The following is a 26,373-nucleotide window of genomic DNA, read 5'->3' on the forward strand; positions in this document are numbered from 1 at the left end:
TTGTGTGAGGAAGGGAACAGGAAGGTTCCCCTTGCTGTCGCTTCCACCCACCCACCCTCACCTCCACCCCCGCCTCCGCCCCCAATACAACTATCTTGTAAATTTTTAAAAGCATATAGAATTGGCTATGAATGAACAAAATTCGAGAACAAACTTCCCACACAAAGATCATTGTGTCTTGAAGAATGACTTCAAAAAAGTTTCCTTTTAGAACAAGTAGAGTGGGATGCATGAAAGGAACATAATTGTTATGACTGGTTTAAGGCATAGGTACTGCTCTGTGTCTCATGTATGTTACTTTGTCACAACGAGCTGCCCCACAGGGCGACTGTCCCTGGGTGTGCAAGGAGTAAGTGGCATCCCGCTTTGAATAACTGGATAATTGTGAGGACTCACAGGTTGAAGGCTACCCCTGCTGCGTCCTGGGTTAGTCAGGGAGATACCCTCTGTAGGTATCTCCCTGACCTCCCTGAGCTGGAAGAGCTCTTGGAGGTCATCCATTTCAATCTTCTGCCTGATGCAAGCAATTCTTTAATAACATTCCTGGTAGTTGATCATTTACTTCTTCCTAGAACATTCTCCATATGACCCTTACTTTGTTGGTCATCCTGTTTCATCATGGTGTAGCTCTGTTAGAAAGTACACTTTTATAAGACAGAAGTATTCTCCCCTTACTTCTTTCTCATATTGTGTGATTTCCAGATTCTTAGTATTAGTTCAGATAATTCAGTACTTATTTGTGGAATAGCTTTACATCCAAGGCCCTATGCTAAGCAATCTGGGGGCATCCTCTAAAGACAATTGGGATTGTTAGTGTCCTTCTTACTGTGTCCTTCCTGGAACTAAATGTAATATTTTAGGTGAAGTCTGATTCAGGCCAAGTATAGGGACAATTCCTGCACTTGATCTGGAAGCTTCCATAGAGTCCTAAGATTGTATTCACTTTTACATGTTATAATACCGCTGGTTCATTTGAATTTGAGGTGGATTAGAATTCTCAGGTCTTTTTTCTCAGGATCTGTGTCAAGCCATTTTTCCCATTCTGTACTTTCTACTGGAAAATTTTACCACCAACCCAGGTCTTTATTTTTATTCATCAGTTCATTCCATTAATGGTTATCGAGCACCTTACAGTCATACATGTCACTTAGCTAGGAGATATGACAAGCATTCTGCCTTTTGTTCATTTAGGGTGTTAACTGCCCCACACAAGGTGTGTCATTCACAGATTCAAAACTTATGCCTGCTCTGACTTCATCCTATATAACTGCTAAAACATGACAGATTGTGCTCGTTTTTTGTACAGGAACTTTAGAAGGGTCTGACTAATTTTTATGAGGATCTGACTAATTTTTATGGAATTTGATTCAATATCAATGGGTATGAATTCAACTTAGTTTGGATTTGGAAGTCTGTTTATTTCTTGCAAAAATGGTGCTTTTCAAATGGTTACTTAGTTCCATATTTTAAGTAAAATTTGATACATATAGATATGTGATTATGTTTGGGGAGTTTACAGAACAATAATGCATGTTAGGGAAATAAGAAATAGACAATATGAAAGTATATGCCATCCTACAAATCTGAAGCACCACCGTTATTTATTTTCTGGCACTCAAGAACTGTTTGGAGGAAGTATAGCCATAAAGGCCATTTTAGTAATAACCTCTATAAGATTCTTATTTAGAAGGGCAATCAGAGACAAGACCAGCCAGCCTCAGTGTTGTTGGGGAGGACATGTTTCTAAGAAGCCCCTACTTATTGTGAACTAGAAATACAGTAGGTATCTCTTTTCTCACACAAAAGTCGACCCGAGTTCCAATTTAATTTTGTTTGTGCCTTACTACAGTAACTCAAGAATGTCACACTGGCTAGGTTAGTACTAATCTATATTACTGAAAGAAATAACTGGGTCGTGTTGTTCCAAGTGCTCAGTAAACTCCTGAAATGAGCTAATTACTCTATTGTCCTAATTACTGTATTGTCCGACTAAATACCATATTGGTTATTAGATATTAGCCATTATGGGCTTTGTTATGATTAAGTTTAGAGTTAGGAACAGTTCTTCCCACCAATTTTTAGTCTTTAGTTGCTCATTTTGATAAGTGACAAGATGAATAATTAGATAATATTGCAATTATTGCATTTCCAATATTAGTCATATGTGTCTATGTGGTATTTCTACCTACATATGCCCTACTTATATAATACAGTTTATTAAATTAAACTGTGACCATCATAAATAGGAAAACCAATATAAATTAAACTGAGATAAGAATCTGAACCACAGAACTGTATGTGGTAAATGAATAGGCCATTAAGCAAAGTGATGAAAAGAGATATTTATTGTATGCTGCATTTTGGTATGCATGTGGTTTGATTATGCATTTCTTGGAGAAGTTCCTGAGATGGTTCTAAGTTTAGAGAGAAACTTTTGACTAACAGATTTTAGTTCATTGATAGACTGTTTTCACTTAGCTTGCAGAGTATGACACTCTCTTGGTTTTCTTCCTACCTTACTGATTGCTGTTTTTCAGTTTCCTATGCTGGCTCCCCCTCTTCTTCCCATCCGTTTAATACTGGGGTGCCCCAGGGCTAGGTTCTTGGCCCTCTTTGTCTACTTTCACTCTCTAGGTCACCTGTTCCAGGCTCATGTCTTTGAATTCCAACTATATGCCAACAACTCCCAAATGTATACTCCAACCCAGAGCTCACTCCTAGTCCCAAACTTATAAATCCCCCTAGCTACCCAACATCTTTATTGGATGTACAAGAACAACCAATCCTGAACTCTTGATCTCCGCTTCCAAACCTGCTTCGCTCAAATTCCTCATATCAGTTGGTGATGACTGAGAGTAGCAGTTTATAAGTTCAGAGAGGTAACAAGGGGCTAGAGCATACGGTCCTTGTAAACACTCTGATTTCTCTTTGAGTAAGATGAGAAGACATTTAAGGGTTTTGAGAAAGGACTGGCAGTATCTTACATATTTTTAAAGGCCTGCTCTAGCTAATGTTGAGAACAAACAGTAAGGGGGCCAGGGAGACCAGCAGGAGGCTATTGCAATAAACCAGGTGTGAGGTCTTGGTGGCTTGGACCATGGTTGTTGTAGGAAGCAGTAAGAAATGCTGATTCTGGATGTATTCTGAAGGTTGAGTCGATGAGATGTCTTGGTGGGATACAGATGTGAGAAAGAGAGGAGTCAAGGATAATTTTGAAATGGGTAAGACTGCATGTTGTGTTTGAGATGTCTATTAGATATTAAAGTGAAATATTTGAATGAGAAGTTGAATTCTCTAGTGTGGTGTTCAGGAGGGAAGTCTTGGCTGGAGATATAAACCTGGGAACCAAATATAGATAATATTTAAAACCTCAAGTCTGGAAGAGGTCACTAATGTCTGAAATATTTTAAGGGGAATTTCCTTTAGAACTCAAGTTGAGGTTCTCAATTATGGGTGATTTTGTCCTTCAAGGGACATTTGACAATGTCTGGAAACATTTTTGGCAGTCACAATGGGAATGGAAGGAGGGTGCTACTGGCATGTAGTGGATAGAGGATAGGGATGTTGTTATACATCCTATAATGTATAGAACAGCCCCCACAAAAGAAAATTATGTGGCCCAAAATATCCATAATGCTGAGGCTAAGGAACCGAGTTTTGAGTGCTAACTACAATACCACAACAAGGAAATGAGACAAAGGTTCCAGAGCCAAGGACAAGGTAGTTCCAGGTTGAAAGGATACAGGACCAAGGTGAAGAATGAGAAAATTTAGGGAATCAATTATTTTTAGATGTTGGCTTCTTGGATCAGAGGTAGCCTGATGGCTTGGGCCAGGCTGAGCCAGACAGTTTCAAGGCATTCCATTCTTTTTATGATATTCTTTCAAATATAGGACTAGAGTTGGTTCTGTGAATCCTTTAAAATAACTCAGAATCCTTGTCATCTTTAACTTCTAGGAGTAGACATTTGGAGGGGGAGGGACATTGTGTTGCTCTGAAGGTGCCATTAAGTTTCAGGGTAATGGATGTCGGGATATTGCAGTAGCCACTTAACTGACAGTTCCATTTTACTCCCTTCTCCACTGCCAGAGATATCTTTCCAAATGCTAATCCTACTGTATCATTTCCCTGCTTGAAAATCCTTTATGGCTTCCCTTGTCAAGATAAAAATCTAGGCTCCCTTATGTAACATACAGTGTTATCATGACTTAGTCCTTACCTATGTTTTTCAGCCTTGTATGCCCCTTCTTTTGCCTTGAAATTTATACTGGACTTCTTGGTATCTAATGTTCCATATGCACATCATGCAATTTAACACCTCCGTACCTATGCTCCTGCTGTTTTTCTGAAATACCCAACCTAACTTTCTGTGCTTGGCCAATCCCTACTCATCTTTCAAGACTCTTGTCCTTTAGGAAGTGTTAGAAATTAGAATTTGATTTGGCTGCAAGTGGCAAAAAGTAGTAATGGCTTTGATGCTGCTCTGAGATAGAAAGATGAGGAAATTTGTATTATTTAGAGATCTATGGAGAGACACAGCACATGATTCCACAATCTATACTTGAAACAACTATTATCTGACTAGGACTGGCAAATCCCAGCCTGGCCTTTCTTAGATTCTGAGACTGTCTGTATGTGCCTTCAACTCTAGGGGGTCCAATAACACTAGGTTATTGTTTTGTTTCAAATTTTGTCCTAAGCCTTATTTTAGATTAATTCACTAGTTCATTAATTTATTCAATGGCTATTTGATTCACATGCTGGTTCCTGTAATTACTATATAAAAAGCCTGTTTCTCCTGGATCAATCATCAAGGTTGGTGGAGGTATGGAAGAACAGGTCATTTATTCCTCTCTCACCCTTCATTCTCTTGAGATTAATTACCCATGACTTTAATTTCTGTCTGCTCACTCTTGCAGTTCAAAAATAATTATTGAACACTCATCACTTGCCAGATACAGTGCTTGGGGCTCCAGATGCAGAATTAGAAGTTCTTGTCCTTAAACTGCCCTGTTGGGGCAGGCAAGCATGATGACTGAGTGGAATGTGATAATTACGTAGATTGAGGTATACCTGAAGTGTTATGAGGATACAACAGAGGAGCGTGTGACTCAGACCAAGGTGTCAAGGAAGAATCCCAAGAGAAAGTGAGGCCTGAACTTGGTGATGAGAAACCCAAGAGTTAGCGGGAAGCTCAAGTGGGGTGAACCCATAATCTCTATTAGCCCTAACCCACGCCATCCCAAGTGAATATACCACCAAAGTAGAAACAGTCCACTTGGTAGGCAAACACTCCAAGTTACCTAATGTCCATCAGCCCCCCACTCCAAGTTAGCTCACAAATAAATACACAACACAAACTTCCCACTTCCAACTGGATTCCTTTCTGAGTCGCCTTCTATGAAGCCATTCTGGGGGAGTCATGCCCTATATCTCTCGCCTCACCCAATCTTTCATACTCATCCCTAGCCCTATTCCCCACAAATCAGTGGCATCTTCATCAGCATCATCCTCTGGCTGATCCAAAGGAAAGATGAGAGATGTGGGGAGTTGGATGAAAGGGCGAAAGCTCAGGGGTATGTTGAGGCTGTGGAATGAGTAAGGCCCAGAAGCAGGGTGGGATGAGTGCTGCGTGGATCCTGGGTATTATGTAGCATGCCTCCTTGAATTATGCTTCAAAAGAACTCTCTCTGGTTGCAGTGTAAAGGGGAAAATGAGGAGGGTGTTACTCACTAATAAGGGGCCATTAAAACAGTTCAAGTGAGACATGATGTTAGGGGTCTGGCTAAGGGGTATGGTGAAGAAAGGACAGATTTGAGAGATATTTCATTGTTTCTCTAACAATATTATTTTCTTCTGATTGTAAAAGAAATATTTGGTTGGTAAAAAGAAACAAAGTCTGGAGCACATAGGAAATAGTAAAAAAGAAAATAAAAATCACTAGAAATTTCAATCTTAAGTGATAAGACTTATTAGTATTGTGGAATATTTTGTTCCAGTCTACTTCTATCCATAGTCAGGTGAATGATACAAATATTATCTATCTACTCTATATAACTGGGATCAAATTTTATATTCAGTTTTCTTTGGTATTTCTTGAACCCTTTTTGTGTGTGGACATTAATCTTCCTTCAGCTGAAGAAAATTCTTTTCCAGCATATCTCGATTATTTTTTCAGTGCCATTTGTTGTGTGTGTGTGTGTGTGTGTGTGTGTTACCAACTTATCATATCTTGAATCTACATTTGAGGAGAGTGCAGCCATATGGATTCTAGTGGTTTCTCTATTCTGACCCTCCAGAGCTGCTTCAGAATGTAGGCATTTACTTTGATGAGGATGAAAACCTTTATTTTGGAGATAGGTCAGCTAAGTGCTGCACAGGTAAACCAAGAGTTTAATATGCAAAGGGCTTTTGGTAACCTGCATGAAGAAGTCTTTTGTATGGTCTGAGTGAATGTCCACAAGCAAGCATGTTTTTGTTTTTCTAGGTCATCTGAGAAGAGAGAAATATTGTCTCTCAGCAGAGAATCCTTCCTCTTTTTGATGATGCGTGCATCCTGGCATCTGGAATTCAATGGACTGTTCTCTGTCTTAGAGCCAAGACTCTGAAAAGTGGGTGGGAAAATCAGATGTGACTCAGTCTTCTGTGCTTTCACAACCGCACAGAAGAGAACTTATCAACACTCCTCTAACAGGCAGCAGACTAATGGGGATGTTGATGAAGGTTGGGTTTATGTGCGGAAGAAGTCTGGAGTTGGAAATGTCTGTCACGACATTCCAGCGCCTAGAGCAGTGCTGGGCACATGTCTATTGTAACTCTATGCTGAATATTTCCTTAAATTAACTGCTTATTTTGGTCATCTAAATTTCTTAATTTTAATGGGTTATTGGCAAAATTAACTGAGTGCCAGCTGTATATACTGGCTAACTACTTCATTCATAGTAAAAACACAAACATTCAATGCTTGTGTTTCACAGATAATTTTTGTAACAACACTTATACTAAAATGATAGTTTAAAACCAATAAAATGTTGGGAAGAAAGTATTTTTTTTTAATTAAAAAATAAATTTGATGCTCAGAAGGCAGTGTGTTATGAGGAGAGGACTAAAGGCCAGTGTATGGGTTTGACTAGATAAACCTAGAGTCCTTCTTTGTCTAAAGTTCTTGGAGCCCTCCTTTTATTTTTCTTGTTTGGGTGAGTGGCATTATCATCCATCTAGTTCCTTCACTAGAAAACCTGGAGCTTGAGTCATCTCAATCACCCCCCCAGTGAATCAAAGCAGGTGTGCAGGAAGGACCAAGTTTGACATCAGACAGGTGTGGGGTAGAATCCCAGTGTTCCCACGTCATGGACAGCTGTCTGGACTCAGACATGTTGCATATGTCTCCAAGTCTGTTTTCCTGTGCTTTAGTTTGCCAGAGCTGCTATAACAATACCACACAATAGGTTGGCTTAAACAATGGGAATTTATTGTTTCACAGCTCTGGAGAGTAGAAGTCAATCATCAAGTACCTTCTGGCAAGACCATGCTTTCTCCCAGTAGTCTGGAATGTTCTGGTGTTGGCTTGCGGCAATCTCTGGGGTTCCTTGACTTGCATCTCTGCCTCCCATCACATGGCAATCACTTATTGCTGTGTCTGCTTTTGGGGTTTCTGCTGACTTCCAGCTTCTGGCTTCTCTGAATTTCTCTTCCTGAAGGGGTCTCCTGTCATACAGATTAAGGCCTGCCCACATTCAGTTGGATCTCACCTTACCTGGTAAGATATCTTCAAAGGTTCCTATTTATGAGTTCATACCCATAGGAAACTGGGTGAAGATTAAGAGCATGTCTTTGTTGGGATACATAAATCAATCTATCACATCTTATCAATTATAGGAAACAGGGTTAAAATCACTTGTCCTTGAGGGCTAGAGATAATGTATGTAAAGCCCTGAGCTTCTACTAGCAACAGAGTAGGTGCTTGGTAAATGTCAGCTATTCTTATCAAACAACAGCCAAAGCTTAATAATAGCTACAGACTAACTCTCCCTATGTGCTAGGTACCAGTCTAATCTAAGCACTTCATGTGTACTTACTCATTTAATTTTCATAAAAAACCTTTAAGATGGATAGTGTTATTGCCTACATATTTTTTTTTTGATGAAGAAACTGAGGCAGAGAGGAGTTAAACAATGTGCCCAAGGTCACATAGCTGGTAAGTGGTTATAGCAGGATTTGAACCTCAGGCTATCAGGCATCAAAGTCCAAGCCCAGTTGCTAAATTCTTTTGGTTTTGGCTTTGAAAAATATCTCTTATTTCAGTCCTGCCTTTATTTAATTCCATGTTTAATGCTGTAACCTAAGTTATTGTAAAAGCCTTCAACTGGTCTTGTTTCCAGTTTTTCTCTTATTCAAATCAGTTCTCCTCTCTGACCCAAAGTTGGCATTTCATCCCAATTAAAAGTCGATGCCTTCTATTTGCCTACAGGATAAAGTGAACAATCCTGAGTGTTACATTCAAGGCCCTATCCAATGTGGCTCCTGCCTACATTTCCAGACTTATCTTCTTCCAGACTCTTGCCCTACCCTTGCCACACCAGCCATATGAAACTATTTGCAGTCCTCTATGTACTTGTGGGGACTTTTACTCATTCTGTTCCCTGGACTTGGGATTCTCTTCCCTACGATATCAACTCCTCTCTAAAGCTCCTCTAAGCCTTTCAGGGCCCATTGTAGTGCCTTCCTCAGAGCTCCCACAGACTCGTGACACCCTCACGAGGTGCATATTTTGTTATGGAAGCTGCACATAAACTGGAGGCAAGGAAAGTGTCCTATTTATCTTTATTCTGATTAAAGATACAATGCATGGTGCACATTTTGTTATGGAAGCTGAACATAAACTGGAGGCAAGGAAAGTGACCTATTTATCTTTGTTCTGATCAGATTGTAATTAAAATTAAAAAGAAAAAGCTTTACTGATTTTTTGCTAATTTTTACAAATAATCATGCCCATTGGTGGGATGGAATCAGACAATGAGGTGGAAAGTGAAATCACCCCTCAGCCCACCACTGAGAGATAACCACTATGACTATTTTAGATAGATATCTCCAGACCTTTTCTATATATGTATGAAAATAGAGGTCGAGACCTTTCTAAATAAAAACAGGACCATGCTATGACTCTTGCTCTGTAAGATGCTCCTTTTATTCGATATGCCATAGGCATCTTTTTGTGCAATAAATACAGAGCTAGACCATCACTTGTTAATCAATCACCCTTGGCTGGATTTTTAGGTTATTTCCAATTTTTCCCACTACTGTAAATTATACTGTGCTACATAGCCTTGTATATTCCTCTTTGTGTCCTTTTCCAACTGTATTTACTCAATCCCTTTTCAAAAAAAATTTCCACTACTGTAAATAATACTTTGATAAACATACTGTTCACACATCTTTGTCCTCCTTACAATTATCTCCTTAGGATAACTTTTTAGAAGTAACCTCCCTGGTAACCTTATTGGTTACCCATTGGTTACCAAAGAGTAGAGAGTTTGTAAAGATTTTGAATACAGTTTGCCAATCACGCTACGAAACAGTTGTGCCAATTTGCACAGCAATTACCAATGTGCAAAGATTCCCCTTTCACCACACTCTGGCATACACTAGGGCATATAGATATTTTAAAGCTTCATTTCGTGTATTTTGTGGACTGGTGTGAAGCCTTAACCACACACAGCACGTTTCTCTAGGAAAATGTGTCCTACCTAACTGGTCAACTTAGAAATAGCCTTCCTCCATCAGTATGGAGCTGTCTTTGAAAAATACCTTGAGATCTTTCTTTAACACTATTCATTAGAAAATGGACCAAAGCATGAGGCGGGCCCCTCCAAGGTGGTTTAATTATTGGGTACCAAAGGACCCCAAGGAAAAATAGCCACTCCTTTAAGGGAGCCTCGTGACCTCCGTCCTCATGACAACACTACCATGTGTTCTAGGGACTGTTTACTATGTATTCCTAGGGTAAGCAGGGCAGTGGTATTTAGAACTATCCTGAACACCAAGACCCTTTGAAAATATTCAGGGCAGGAGATGAATTGGCGAGGTCCCTCCAAATATGGCTTTAAGTGGGCAAATTATATTTAGACACCCAGCACTAGGAATATGTAGACAAATTGGAGAGAGTTCAGAGAAAAGTAATAAACATGATGAAGGGAATGCGGGGCATGAGGTGGGGGGACTGATTTACGAGGCAAGATTAAAGACAGAGAAGACACAGAGGTAGGACCCAGAAATGACTTCAGGGGAGCACGATAACAGACAACAAATATTTGAAAGGTGTAAACCCCAAAGTGAGGGGTTATTTAGGTTGATACCAAAGACATAATCGATGGCAGTGAAGTGAAATGTAAGAGAAGAATCGGATTTTCTTATTTATTCTGAAGTGTTTCTAGAGAGAGGTGAAAAGTTCACTGCCTAGAAACATTTAGCATCAGACAGCCTTCAGCCTCCCGAAGGAGAGGATTCTAGACCGGAAAACAAAAAAATAGACCTGCAGGTTAGATCATGCCAAACTTTGGAGCTCTTTCACATTGTTAACTCATGGCAGATACGTAAATATACTATCTGGGGACCCAAATGTAAAGTAATACGGTTCAACTTTTTTTCATTTCCTGCCTTTAATGCCTCTTTAAGTTAGCAAGTTTAATCATGTTTTACCATATGTTTATTCAATCAATTCTCTGCACATGGTGTCTTAATGTTGAGGTAGGTGAAGCTATCGTTCAGGTAGACAGTGAGGGTCAGCCCCGTGTCCTTCAGTGCCTGCTTGAAGTCGGGCAGGTGGACAGGAGAAAGCTGAACAGTCAGGAAAGAGCCCGCCTGCCCCAGGCACACAGGCGTCTCTTATCAGGTAGGCCTTTGTCATTTTTGTCCCAAAGCTCACCCCCAGAAAAGAAATATAGGGACTTTTCTCCTTTTTAAGAATTCACACAGAATAGCAGTTCCCAGAGAAAATGGAGAAGTTGTATGAGGATCAATTTGGGGGTATGGTCCTAATTTTGATCGTTTTGTTCTACTGTCAGTAATAGAAAGTTAATTTTCTTGGATGTGCTCCAGCCAGCACTCAGTTATCCATACAATGGGGAACAGGACTATAGAGATAATTGAAATGAACGATAACACACAGATACATACACATATGCATCTATATTGATTAAAGCATTTTACTCTTTTATAACAAGCCGACTTGTGTTTAATAAGAAGTTGTAATGTGCCCAGTGCTGGGGTTGATGATGTGAGGGGTGCTGAAATACACATTTTGTGAATTGCCCAGAATTGATGACAAGGCAGCAAGAGGTGGTAACAAGAAAGTAGAGAGAAAAAGAAAGTAGAGAGATGCCAACTGTGCTGGCATCTCTCATGAGGTGTGTGTGTGTGAGGAGGTGTTCAGGTTTCTTTGCTTAACTAACTGTGTGCCTGTGATCAAATTATTTAACTTCTCCAAGTCTCGACTTCTTCTCAGTAAGAGCAGGAATAACAATGCTACCTAGCTCATAGGATTGCTGGGAGGATTAAATAAATAAAACATGCAATGTGTTTAATCCAGTCATGTACGAAGCAAGCACTCAGTAAATGTCAGCTACAGTATCTGCTCTCTCTCCCCCCGCCCCGCCCCGACACACCCTAACTCCTACTTTCAAAGGTTGTGGGCACCCATCTGTGTACTGTGTACAATGATCCCTTCTGGTGTGGTAGGTTGAAATATGAACCCCAATTTAGACATGTTCTTAATCTTAATCTGTGTCCCTGTGGGTATGTGTAAATGGGGACTCCTGAAGATGTTATGTTTAGATAAGGTGTGGCCCAACTGAATGATGGTGGGCCTTAATCTGGATTACTAGAGTCCTTTATAGCAGAAGAAATCCGGACATAGTAGGAGAGAAATCCATTGGGGGAGCCAGAAACCGGATGTCGACGGAACACTGTCATGTGTAGGGAAACTGAGGAACCCCAGGATGCCAGCCAGCCAGAACTCTACTGACTCTGGGAGGAAGCAAGCCTTCTTGCCAACTCCTTGATGTGGACTTCTGGCCTCTGAAACTGTGACCAATAAATTCCCTGTTTAAGCCAGCCCACTGTGTGGTGCTTGTCATAGCAGCCTGGAAAACTAAGACAAGGGCATCTCTTAAGCTGCAGGCCATGAATTCCCAGGGGATCCATGAGTTTGGTGAGAAGTTTTACATTTTAATGTTTTACAATTTCAATAATTTTGAAAAAACCTAATTTGATTTGGGATCATATCTGTGACTACCTTATAGCCAAGCATTGCTATTTGATTTCAGTGCCCACATTTGCTTCTACACTTATAACTGGATTGATACCCAGTGATCCCAGAAAGTCACAGTTTTAAACTTTTCCTTAAACTGGGGTGAATATACCCTCATTTTTATTGTGTGTTTCTGAAGTTTGAGGAAGACTGAGCTACAGTAAGCACCATGGCAGGTGGAGGTGAGAAAATGGGAGGACATAAGTGGACAATCACAGGAGAAACTGAAAGAGAGAGAAAGATCCAGAAACAGGAGGCAGTGTCAGGTAGTGATTGAGTGTGAACTGTGAGTGAGGCTGATTTGAGCTCACGGGCCAGCTCAGCCACCTAGGCCATGACTTTGTAGCAGGGAGGCCATCACAGATATATGAGAGCTAAAAGAATCGTTTACGTGAAATTCCTTGTCCTCCTCCATCTGCAGACATGGACTCATCTCCCTTAAACACCAGTATCCCTTCACTGATAAAGCAACACACAAGGGTGAGAGGAGTGGGTTACAATCCCCTCTGAAAGACCGTGGCCAGTGCACTAATTGGGCAGTGGTTTGGGGAAGCAGAAACACTGCCAGGGTTACATGGATACAGCAAAGAAAATTTTACCTCCCAATCAAACCACAAAGCAAGGGGATCGTGAAGAGGAAAACTTCTGGGCAATGAAAATGGCCAATTATTTACCCTGGGAATGGGAGTGGCAGAGGTGTTTCAGGCAAGGAGCAGGACAATGTACCATCTGACACTGTTGTAGGGAAGGGTGAAACCAACTGTGTAAAATTCATAGTCCTGGGACTTGGAGTTCGAGCTTTCTAGAACTCCTGTTTGTAGAACCTCTGTGTAATGTTCCTGCCATGACTGGCATTCTGTGTGGGATCCATGAGTTTAGTCACCCCTCCTCCAAACCTGGGGCAGAAAACGCACTTGAGGCTCTTGACTCTTGCCTCAGCGTCTGGACCTGATCCCGCACAGGAAGCCCCTTCTTCTCTCAGCTCCTTCTCCACCCTTGGAGGGAGCACAGAGATGAGCAAACATCCAATTGACTCAAACACGGCCACCAGGGCAGCAGCCGTTTTTGGAGGGGAGATTAATGAATGAACCTTGCTGAGCCTCAGTTTTCTCATCAGAAAAACAGGGCTAGTAATGTCATCTTAAAGGATGATTGTGAGGACAAAAGAAAATCATCTCGTCCGGCCCTGACATGCAATAAATTGTAGCTATCATCGTAATTTAAATTTGGCAATGGATGGAAAGGGGTGGGGAAGCCTGGCTTCCAGCCCAGGGAGCATAGACAGAAGAAAACTTCAGTTCTGCCACTGAGGCCATTTTACCTCAGGTGGCTTATCTAGAAAATAAAACTGTCCCTTACATCAGTCACATGTATAGCGCTGAAGCTTTTGCTTGCCAGAACATCAAAGCGTTGAGGGAGAAAGGAGCACACTGTTTCCCAAGACTGGCTATGCCCACTACTCTTTAGCTTGGTTCTGGGGCTCTGGACTCAAATTTGGAGAACCAAAGGATCCCTTTTCATTTTCAGTTATGTTAAGGTGAATTTAAGCTCTATGGGCAGTAGATTTTAAATATGTGTGTAGGGACCAATATCTGTGAATAGATATTGGTGAATGTAGTACATCACTCTGGGAAAAGTCAGGGCATGCAGGCTCTAGCTCATCCTGACCATATGGCCAAGGGTGGGCCACTTCATTTTTGGGGCCTCAATTTTCTCATCAACAAATTCCTCAGGAGACTGGATTAAATGGTGTCTAATGCCTCCCAGTATTTTTAGTTGATCTATCAGTGCAGGTCCTTAGTGATTTCACATTTCCTTAAAAATCTTGGAGGTAATCACCATATTCTTAAAAAGGTAGTTCTAGTAGAATTCTGTTTTGTAAATCCTTACTTATAGGAAACAAGTATTTAATTTGAGGATCGTCTCAGCCTTTTAGTTTGCCTCTTCTCTTCTGCGCTCTACCTTTTGTTTTGACTTTGCATTGGTACTTCCATGGGACAGTAGAAATAAAAGGAGATGAACACCCTGTGTACAGCTGTGAGGAAAGATTTTTCTCCGTTAGCTAAATTACAGTTACATGCACAATGGGTGTGATGCAATTTAAGCCTCTTGAAATGTGTTAAGAGAAGAGGTGACAATGATCTAGAGAAGCAATAAGAAGACAGAGAACATATGACTAATGAATCCATTTTAAAAAACCCATCTCCTCAAACCAACATCATGGGCCTTTGTGAATTTTAATGGCTTGAGAAAAATGAAAACATTTTCAGTCTAGTCCACCAGCATTGCAAATTTCTAGGGTCACTGGTACCTCGGGGCCAACTCTGAGGGCTAACTCCTTCTGTTCTTCTTCAACCTCACTAAATTAAACTCGGGACAGGGGAGAAGTAGTTCATGATGAAATCAAGAACCCCAAGAGGGATGTTAAAATTTGCTCCTCTAATAATGCCACCTCAAGTCCTAGGAAACATAAGTGAATATTATTTGGATACAGCTGAAGTCTGTCTGAGCCTGAAAAGCCGGAGCTACAGTTTCTGTAATCTGATTTCTTCTCTATGTAGTTTTGCGCAGTTTGAGGGAGCTGAAAAGCATGAGGTTAATGTACCTTAGTGGTTTTACTATCACCTTTAGGGAAGCAGACAGGCACATTTCCAGGAGTGATCATTAATAATGGGGAGATAGGTCATCTGGCTTCTGAGGGCACAGATGAGTCTAGTTCATGGTTTTATCTCTGCAACCTGGCATATAATAGACATTTAATACATACAGTGTGAGTGAATGAAGAATACGTGAATGAATGAGGTGAGCAGTCTTTATTGGGACATGTGGTCTTTGTAATGTCAGGCACTGTCTGCTTCTGCTGGCCAGCTTTGTCCCAAGCCCCAGGCATAGGAGCTGCTGCCACCCAGCCTATACCTGGACTCCTTGGGACACCAGATTACCAGTGACAGCAGATCACCAGCTTACCTCTTATCCCTGAAGACAAATGATCAGGACTTTTTGATTTAAGAATTATGTTGCAAATCATAGGGGAATAGAAGGAATAAGGCAACTAAGTAACAATGAGAATTTCTTTACGCTGTTAGAATATTTCAAAATTCTTTATGGTGTGGTATATAGTTCTCGCTTTCCACTGCAACTGGATGGCTCCTTGACCTTCAGAGACTAGCTCTTATTTACTATCACCTCACTTTTCTTACTATCTAATAGTATTTGTCCTCTTGATTGCCTCATTTTCTCTGGATGCAAATTCTTGAGAGAAGGACCTGCCTGCCATTTTCATCAATCTATCTCCAGGGCTGAGTAGTAGGGCTACTGCTCAGCAACTGGTTGGAGAACGAATGAATCCAAGAGTTGATGCCAGTTTGGAGAAGATAATTTGGACCTGAGTTGGGGATGTTAGCAGAACTCAGACATGTTCAGGAGGCAATTGGAAGTATGGATGTCTGATGTACTTGTTCATTCAAAAATGATGACCTGAGTACCGACTATGTGCCGGGCCAGGTGCTTTCAGTACAGGTTTGACTTTCTGCCATGAATATTCAAGTCCAGGAACAGAACCTCCAGAGTGCTACTTCTGCTGCTAATTTGTTCAGTGGGTTGGACCAAGTCACTTAACCTCTCTGTGTGCAAAGTACGCTAGTTGATACTCTTTTACCTCACAGGCAGTTTTAAGGATTAATTGGCATTTATAGAGTGCTTTGAGATCTAGAGATGAAAGATCTACTGCTTCTGCCAAATAACATGATTATAGTAATGTGGTGAGGACGAATGATTTAGGGCTTATGGAGGGCTTTGAAGATGAAAAGAGATTAAGTAGTATTGGAATTTCTTTTAGCTCCCGGGTAGTACTGACCTCTGGGTTTATGTACCCCCAAGTCTTTCCCGCACTATTTGAATTCTTTCTCCATTTCTCATCCTTCCCAAGAAGTACGTCACCTCTTAAAGTTTTTATTTCGCATAGTTTCCAGGAGAAAAATCAAAAGGCCCCATTTTGCATTAGAGAAATACAACTTCAATAAGTCTAAGTTTAAGAGAGAAGGAGGAAGGTACAGAATAGATTTTTCTCTAACACTCTCACCCTCAATTTACATTCAGTTACAGCTACTCGCTTACTGTTGGTTCCAGTGAACTCTCTTGAACATCAGAGCGATTCCCTCAACAAAACAAAGCTGAGTAGTAACCTATCAACATGGTAGTTTGAGTCATCTATTTGTTTGATGTTAGATTTAGAAATTATGTTCAGAGTCAAAGTCTCTCAGGATATATTAAAATGGCTTCACATGGAAGGCAAAATATTTAATTATATCCCATGTCTTTCTGAAATTTCCCTCTCCCTTGAGGACCCACAAGACCCCATCTCCAGAGGGTGGAAAGATTCCATCTGGTACTGCAGGGCCTCCCACAACATCCTTGTGGGCTCTCAGGATTTTAGCGGAGGCCACCCTGGAATGTACTGAAAATGGGGGCATCACTTGGAAGACAATTCTGGGACAACAAAACCCATTTGGGCACCCAGGATGATTCCCTTGAAAGGAGGCCTTGTCACTATTTTTCATTGAGAGGCCCTTTCGGAGGGGAATTTTGAAATGTATGCTATCAGTATTCAAAAAAGAGGAGTAATGTGCAGTAGCCTGAAGCTACTCCCCTCTTAAATGCATGGTCCAGAGCTTTTACTCCTCACCTGTCATACCTAAAGGACAGGTCTGTGCAGAGGGGTGTGGGTTTAGGTGGTGGTGGTGGTAGGTTTTGCTGCAGATATTTATGTGGTGTTCCTCATGCAGAACTTCATCCTGGGGGCAGATAACCTATGTGGGACCTGGATCTTGGTTAAATTCATAACTGCTCAAAAGAAACCTAAAGACTGGACGGAGTTTTCCATTTCTTAAAGCAGAAGGGAAGTGAAACTTACCTTCATCAGTTCTTTTCAAACCCTGAGAGATGGATGAGATAGTTTACATCAGTTGGCTCATCTTTATTTCTTTCTGTTTCTACGCATCTCTTTCCACTTAATTTGCACAAGTTCAAGGGACTCTTTTTATTGTATTATTTTAGAGTGTGCACTAGTATCAGCCTAGAGTGGATTTGATTTATTTAAAATATTACCCCACTTTCTAGCATATTTACAGGTGAATGAGTGTTTGGCTTTTGGAAAACACAAAATTTGGCATTTTAAGTCAATGACAAGAAGAGAAAGATACAAGTCCACCTGAGGCCCATTTCTGGGCATTCTTATCACTATAAAACTCACTACTGTGCTAAACTTAGAGTAAAATCTGGAATTCTGTGCCTTGCAACAATGCATAGGCATTGCTGGCCAGGAATAGTTTGCATCTGAAGAATATGTGTCTGAGTGCCAAGTTGAGAAAGCATCCATATCTGAGTAAGAGTGGCTCAGAGAGGAAAGTTTTCATCAATTATTTCAAACTCTTTTCTTAATTCACAAAACACAGGCCATACAGTGAATAATTTCGTTTTCCATTTCTAAACACTGATATAATAACATAGTAGCTTGATCCAAAATTCTGTCCCAGAGTGTCCCATTTCTTGGTAGTTCATTTAAATGGCACAACTGAACTTTATTGGATTTGGGGGAATATTTACTGTTCTCTAGCCAGTGCTTTCTGAAGTCAAAAGATTGTTTGATGAAAAGTGGTTTGTGAAAACACAGCCTTGTTTTAAGAACATATTATTTGACTTTTATGGTATATACTTTCTCAGTACTTTTGTGGGTATATCTAGAGTTGCATGGTTTTTAAGCACAGTTTCTATATACATTTATTATTATTTTTCATCTCTGAAGATTATTCCCACTAGTCTGCTGTATATCTTGTTTTTATTATGTCTGAGTCTAATTTCTTTTTTATCCATGGTCTGCTGAGGTTTGATGAGTTTAAATCACAGGAAAGACATGTGCCAAATTAAAGGCTTGTTGGTAAAAAATTTTTTTGGTGCTCAGTATTTTTAACCTTCCCCTATTGCCTAGGAGAAACAGTCTTTAAAAGCATGTATATTTAAAGAATTTGTTTTGGATTCATGACTTCTGAAGAAGTCTGAGAATCTGCAGTGTAGATCACTGGCATAGATCATCTGCAGGATCATTTGCGAAAGAAACATAAAAATAAAATATTAATATAATTAGGCATTAGCTTCAAGGCACTTGTTCTCCAGAAAATAAATGCTGCCTACATTTCATTTCTTTAAGCTCGCTGTCTAGCATAGTTGATATCTCTGTCTGTTATTTAATTATAGGCCTAAAGGAGTCACCAGAGAAGGAGGGCGTCTGGTCTTACAATTGGTTTTATTTATTGGTTGTGGTTAGGTTGGAGACCTCTTGGAAGCAGGCAGTTTCCAAGAATAGCAGATTTAAGATGTTACTTGGTTGCCTTATTCAAAGAGCTGCTTATTTAACCGGAGTTCAGTAGCTGCTTGAGTGTCCACAGGTGCTTGAGTGTCCACAGGTGTAACACACTGAATGTCATTACCCTTTGTGGAGAGTTCATCAAAAATTATGTGGGTGCTCTTACAAAAAATCCCCAAAATTACAGTTGGGATGGGAAGTGTGGTTGGGGTGGCTGGCTAGGCTGAACATCATGTTAGAGGCGGAATCTTAATTTTACGTCAAATGATGAGCTATAGAGGGCCGCATAGCTACTGAAATTATAAGCAATATTTTGTGTGCCTGAGCATTTTTCTGGGAGAGAGTGGATAGCCTTTATGATATTTTCCCAAAGAGCCACAACCCTAAAAAGTTGAGAATTCTTTCTTACATGCACGAGTTTCCTCCTATTTTCTCCTCCCTTTTCTTAGAAGATGCATTCTCGTCTTTGTCAGGAGCCTGTCTTTTGTCACATGTGCTGCCTTATTTTATTAACTTATCTTAGAAGGTGAGAGAAATGCATTTTAAAATTCTTATTCAAACTGTAATTTTTTCCCTAGTTGCACAGTAAATGTATGTTTCCAAGGACTGTTTCATATGCGCCCCGGACTCTTTAATACCGCATCTATTTCCAGTCTTCCCTGCTCTCCTTACAGTTGCCTATAGCCTGACCTTGTCGGCAAGGAAGGCCAGCTCCTGGGGGAGGGCTGTTTATTTATTGAGAGGGTGAGCTGGGGAGCAGGAGCCACACCCAGATCCCTAAAGGCCCTGGCAGCTGGGGTGAGTGAGGCAGGACTAGGCCATGGAGGAGATGGGAGGGGGGAGCACACCCTTTCTGAAGGGGAGTGTTTCACCCTCTCCAGGTGAATTTTTGCCAAGCTGCAGTGCAACTCAGGGTTGCTGGATGAAATCTCCCATGTTTGAGTGTCAGCAGCTAATTCAAAAATTTGAAGAACACGAAGGAGGCCACTTGCAGGGCAGATTTGGCCATCGGTTTGTCCTTTCTGCAGGAGGATAGGTTCCCACTGATCATAAAGTCAGTGCCCCATTCCTATGACACATATTCGGTGACACTTTCTTTATAATCCTAAAAGGAAATCCCTAGAATAATGCAACAAACACACAATCACTCAAAAACTAAGTGAGTATGTCACCTTAACTGTAAAAGAAAGGAGAAGTAATAGGAAAGTAACTTATACAAATGTGTGTTTTACATGTAAACCCTCAGGCATGACTGAGTTAGAAGTCAGAAACGCCCCTCTAAATTTCCAAAATGCCCCTTAGCGGGCAGGAGCATCATCATCGAGTACCAAAATGCAAAAGGCTTCTTCCTCATACAAATTCAACACACTTGCTTGAATTTCTTGCCCACCAGTCTTCGCTTTGCCCTCTAATCCACATAATTTGCATTTAGTTTTTCCATTATATGACAGCTTCTCAAAAATATGAAAAAAGAATTTCTATCTCCCCCTCACTCCTGACCCTTTCCCGAGCCAGATTCTTGTCTTCTCAGGCCAAGGGTTTCCAGTTCCTCCAGCTCTTCCTGACATAGTTCACCTCATTCCTGAGCTCGGCCTCTGCCACTTCCATGCATCTCAACTAGGGAGTCGGAGACGGAGGCATCCCCATCTCCTGCAGCCTCCTTCCGCCCCAGTACTGAATTATTCCCACATGGTAGGCTGTTGGGCGCTGCCCTGCCCCTTCCCTCCTCGCCCCCAACCAGTGCTGAGCTGTACAGTCACCTGGGTAGAATGACTGGGAGTGTGTCGTCCTACATGGCAGCCAAGGCCATTCATGACGTCATGGCTACTTAGGAATAAAGCCCTGATTCTGAGTACTGGGCTTCTGAACTGAGTCCCCTGGATATTATAGTAGGTTGAAGCACCTGAAATGACCGGATTTAAGTGGCTGTTCAATAAGATGAGCTATAAACCTAATATTACCAGTGCAGTTAACTGTAGTCACCTTTCATTTGCTGGTTCGCTTCAGTAGGTCCCTTTGTTGCTCACATACTTTCTGAGTGTTGGCTTTCTCAGTGCACTAGTCAGTAGTTTATTCACTGCTCTGCTTTGCAGATGAGACCTTTAGAGGAGGCACGGGAAGCTGAAGAAATCACAGTTTTTGCAGGTCAAAATGGTCAAATATTAGAAGTCAGCCTAAAAACATGTACTCTCTAGGCAACAGTCACAACCCCTGGCATGACAACCTTATTACTGTTTTTCTTTGCCTTTGTCTAAAAACTCTACTCTGGCAGATCTGTGGATTTCCATATTCCTGACATGCAGTGCTTTCACTATGCATTCTGTTCATTTGTTTGTTAAAGTTCTAATTCTCTCCCAGTTTAAAACTTTCAAGTTTCCTCTGTATTTCCAATTTTCTGCGTATTGTGATGTAGACATCTGAGATGGTATATCTGGCATTCTTGAATTTCTCTACTTGTAGAGACCTTTAGCTCATTTTCTTAGAGGAAATTGTGGTCCAGAAAGGAAAAGTGAGCTTCCTAAAGCCACACAGAGAGGCAGTAAATAAACAGGGATTAGAACTTGGGTCTTTGGAATACCAGGTTCTTTCCACTATACCATCATACCTTTTTTGGTTGTTATTTTCCATTAAACCATTATGCCGTTTTCTTTCTGGAGATTTCCCCAAATCTCCACATTGAATCTTTTCCCTAACTTGTCTTCTACTAATCCCTTCACTTGATTTTTTTTTTATTAATTAAAAAAAAATTAACTAACACAACATTTAGAAATCATTCCATTCTACATATGCAATCAGTAATTCTTAATATCATCACACAGATGTATTTTTTTTTTTAAGGAACAAAATTTATTCCAATTTTAAAACAGAATTCATCTCAGGAGAAAGATATGAAAAGTTGATTTCCATCAGGTATTTCTGGATCGGGGGGCAGGGCCCCGAGCTCCGGCGCGCAGCCGCCCTGACCCGGGCCAGAGAGCCGGCCCCGCAGGCACCTCCCTCCCGGTCCCGCGCGCGGCGGCACATGCATTGCCAGTGACAGAAGGTTTAAAAACAGCATTTGATATGATGTTCTCTTTTAAATAGGTGAAGGTTTAAATTGTCTAAGTCAGGACCGTGTAACGTACAAGGATCGCCAATTGGCGTCCAAGCGCTGGCACCTCAGCCTCGGGCAGGGGACGTTGGCACAATGACGCTTCTGGGGTGAGGGGACAACGAGGTGCAGGGGCACCCATCCGACCTGGTGCAACTCCGGACACCTGGGCCTGACGCAGGGGTGGGGGGCACTCACAAGAACACAGTGATGGAAATGACGTGTGTCAGGCAAAACAGCCTCACATATGCACACCAGCCTCACTTGATTTTATACATTTTAACTGGACAAATTTTTCCCTGTCTTTCTAATTCTGCCTTAAGTTTGTTTGATCAAATTCATGAGCTTCCTACTTTCCTTCCTTTCCTTGTGAGATACATTTTCTTTCTTGTCAAGATCTGTCTTGTATCACTGGAATTTAATTGTTGGATTATTTTCCTACCACATTAGTGAGGGAAATAATATATTTTGTTTTTAAAATTGTTATTCAAACTAATATTTTCCCCAATTTCAAAAGTAATGTATGTTTCCAAGAACTGTTTATGTGTCCTTGAATCTCTAACCTTTATGACATTGTGTGAAGGCAGAGCTTGATAACTACTGAATGAACAAATAAATGAACATATGAATGAATGGTATAATAAGTTAGGACCTTGGCAATGAAATTTTGTTCTTCAGCACCATCATAGTTAATGGTCTGTTTTCCATATCCTTTTGCATCCTCCAAAGACGTGCAATTCTGCTGGAATAAATGAAAATACAGCTGTGCTCCTAAATTCTTTCATTCTCTACCTGGAACTCCAAAGTCACTCATGTATTTATTCTGGATTCTCTTGTGACCTCCATTACTTCCTTGTGTCTCCGTAGAATTGGGTAGTGGAATAATTGCCATTCTTAGTTCTACATGGAATTTTAAACCTTTTGTTCTAAAAGACTGTCTCCATCTCATTCCACATCAAACTCTATCTTGAAATGATGGAAGCTCCTTTCAATCTGCAAAATATTTAAATCAATTACATCAAGAATGTATGAGTTTAGGGTAGGCCACGGTGGCTCAGCAGGCAGCGTTCTCACCTGCCATGCTGGAGACCTGAGTTCAATTCCTGGTGCCTGCCCATGGAAAAAAAAAAAAAAAAAGAAAAGAAGGTATGAGTTTAGCTTTTTTTTTTTTCTTTAAATTTTGGAGTGCAACAAAATAGGAGTTACCACATTTCATACTATATAGATTTCTACCTTCTCACTAAGCTTACTCCTCATTCTTTCCTCCTGTGCCCATGAAACTGAAAAAATGCATTTCTCATTGATGCAGAATGATCCAACTTTTGTTTCTGAGTCTTTGGTCCTAGCTAACATCTAGGAGCCATGCAGGGGAGACAACCGAGACGAGAGGAAGGAAGGTGCCTCACTATGCTCCCCAGTTTGTGTCAAAATTATTTTTCAGACCAAAATATTTCTAAGATATACTCTCATGCCAACTGTTAAAATAGCAAGCAACATTTTCTCCATTCCAATATATTTGTATGCTATGCGGTAAAACTGTTATATTCCATCCACTGATCCTGAAGGAATACTCAGTTATACATTTGTTTATTTGGGCATTCTTTCCACACTCATTGAGTGCCTGCCCTGTGCTGGATAATCGGCTGTGCACTGGAACACACAAGCCTCACCTCAATAAATTAGCATTTTGGTGGGGAGGCAGAAAAGGAAACAGACAATTCAACCTGGTATGCTTTGGTAATGGTATCATTGGGTGCTGTGGATGCTCAGAGGAGGACTATGTAATCTGGTTTTAGGAGGTTAGAGAGCCCCTTATAAAATGAATGAGTCTTAAAAGATGAGCAGAAGTTAGGCAGGTGAAGGAGGAGGGAAAGGGAATGCATGTAGATTGAGGAGCATGTGCAAATGAACAGAGTGATATCTTGAGTATATTCCATAGAAAATGGATTGCGTGTGAGCATCCCCAGCTGCCATTCTGTCCTACAAGTAAATGTCCATGACGTTTACTTGTGGCATTTCTTGAGCAAAGCCTTTACCCCTACTATTAAGAACTTCACTTTTTGTTCAGGTTTCCCACTGAATTGCTATTCTTCCTCTTCCTGCTTTCTTGGCAGCACATAAAGAAATGGAGATATTTGAATAGGCTCTTCTGGAATCTCATCTCTAAAACAATAAGAATCAGGATTCTGGATTGTGGGTTTTGATTAATCTCCTCTATGTGTCAGTCTCTTTTCTGGTTATTTGGAGCTGAGTAGATACAGGTTCACATCCCAATCTCACCATTTCCAGCTGTCTAACATTGGGCAAATAATTAAGTGCCTCGGAGTCTCAGTTTTCTTATCTGAAAAATGGGTATAGAATAATACTACAGAGTTGTGGTGATGTGAGGTAATGCCCAGTTTAGCCAAAGCATTCAATTATTGGTAGCTTTGGTCATTTTGTTCATTAGGAACTTAAAATGCCACTCACTGAATAGGCAGATAGTGGTTGTAGAACTTTGTGCCATTGTGAACAAGAAAAGGTTGAAAATTGAGTAAATATGAGAGAAAATCAACTGATGAAGAAAATTCCCTAGGAAAGGCTGGTCTTTCTCAATTTAACACCAAAGTAAGAAAATAGTCAAAAAGCAGTTACAAGGAAGTTCCTGGACCTCAGGTTTCCCTCTGCAAGATAAAGTTTGGATTAGGTGATGCTTTAAGTACCTTTCAATCTAAAACATTTCATTCATTTCAGTTTCCAGAATAATTGCTAATTGAGAGATAGCCAATGTAAAGGTAAGTATTTATAGTCATGGTTATAAACTATGGTTACATATTAGAGCCCCTTGGAAGCTTTAAAAAAATACTGATATTCAGGTCCCACCCCAGACATATTAAATCAGAGTCACTAGTTGGTGGTGATTCTAAGCCACAACCACGTTTGAGCGTTATACTCATGGCTGGTGTAAAGAATCTCCCCCTTGATTTCCAACTTATAGCATCATTTGTAAGGTCACCTAAATCGGAGAATTAGATGTTAAACATTAATATTGAAAATTGCTCTTGTTGTTTGTTTTAAAACTTAAGTTTCCCCCTCAAAGTGAATAGTTCGGCTTTTTAGAGACATGTGTCGTTGCTGGTACTTGAATTTCCTTTTCCAAAATATTCATAGTTTAAGAACTTATGTTGCCAATTATGTTTTTAATTAGAATGGAAATGTGTGTAAAGCTCTTTCATAGAAATGCGTACTAAATCTGTTTTAAAGAACCTTACTTGTAAGAGTTTTTTTTTTTTTTTCTTTTCTTTTTGCCCAGTTCCAATTCAGGCTTTGGCCTCTATTCAAGTGAAGCCACTACAATGAAATATTTTCTGACACTATGTGGAAATAGCTGTCCTTGATGTGTGTGTCTTTATTTATGTCAGGGCTCCTGACAGCTCCCACAAATAAAACTTGTTTTTTTCCAATGAAAAACATTTCAAAATGGAAGAGATGTGAGATGTACGTCATGGTCACCTAAAAATAGCATCAACATAATGAGCCCAACGTGGAAGAGGCTTTAAGGCCCAGCTCTCGATGGAAAACCCTTATTGATTTCACTTCACTATACCTGGAAGAGAAAGCATAATGACACTTTAGCATGGCAATTTCCTTAAGAGTACTTATTGAGCTTGGATATGTGTGGTGTGTTTTAAAAGTATTTCATAGGAAAACTTTCATAAATCATATATATGCATATATATGTAAGTTTTAGAGGGATAATATTATACACATTGTTTAGCATATTACATTTTTCACTTAATGTATAGAAGACATTGTGTCAAAACCTTTCATCTCCATCTTTATTGTAATGACTGAACGATATTCTTTAGTATGAATAATCAAAATTTATTTAACCAACCCCCTATTGTTGGACATTTAGATTTTGTTTCCAACTTTTCCTATTTCAAACAATGCTTCAATGAACATCATTTCTCATATATCTTCTTGCCCTTGTACAATTATTTCCTCTGGATTAATTGTACAAGGACTAGAATTGTACAAGGACTAATTGTACACTGGACTAGAATTACTGAGTCAAATAGTGTTCATATTTTTACAGCTTTTGATAAATATTACCAAATTGCATTGAAGCCTGTACTGTTTACTTGCATGTCCGAACAATTGTTTTCTTGTTCACCAAAACAGTGTTGTGATCTGCAGAGTAATTTGAAATCCAAAGTAAAAATTTCCCCTCTTAACTCAGTAAATAACCTTCCAAACTTCCCATGCATTCCACAAGGTAAACTGAGAGAAAGCTAATAAGAGCAGAAGCTAGGAGAGTGAAGAGAATGAGTTGGTCGCCCATGGGCTTAGAAGAAATTAATATTTCTTCACTTGCCAATGCCTGACCCAACGGCTGGAAACAATGAGCTTCCTCTCAAGGAAAAGTTGGGACTGAAAAGAAAGGGAAACTAGAAATTCTACTAAGTCTCCTATTTCAGAGTGGCAGCACTGAGGCATTCCAGATGGCTTTGTCCATTCTTTTGAGCCTACTTTTTGATCTTATTTAAATTTCCTCCTCATTTCACCTGTTCTGGGTTTATTGCCTGAAAAACAAGCAGGTGAATATATTAGCCCCACCTTGAGGCGCCACCA

General features: G+C 40.3%; 1 protein-coding gene across 3 annotated transcripts in view; it reads left to right on the forward strand.

The window, feature by feature from the left end:
* The window catches only part of TBC1D30 (TBC1 domain family member 30), a 249,775-nt gene that overhangs the window by 127,336 nt on the left and 96,066 nt on the right, over positions 1 to 26,373 (forward strand). The window contains exon 13 of one of the 3 annotated variants that reach the window (XM_077111316.1): positions 6,488 to 7,440. The exons of the other annotated variants lie outside the window; for them this stretch is intronic. Within the exon in view, the coding sequence (XP_076967431.1) occupies positions 6,488 to 6,543 (56 nt within the window). The 3' untranslated portion in view covers positions 6,544 to 7,440. Of the gene's footprint in view, positions 1 to 6,487; positions 7,441 to 26,373 lie in introns of those variants that run through there. 3 annotated transcript variants of the gene reach the window in all.

Source organism: Tamandua tetradactyla, chromosome 7, assembly GCF_023851605.1.
Source record: "Tamandua tetradactyla isolate mTamTet1 chromosome 7, mTamTet1.pri, whole genome shotgun sequence".
Lineage (NCBI taxonomy): Eukaryota > Metazoa > Chordata > Mammalia > Pilosa > Myrmecophagidae > Tamandua > Tamandua tetradactyla.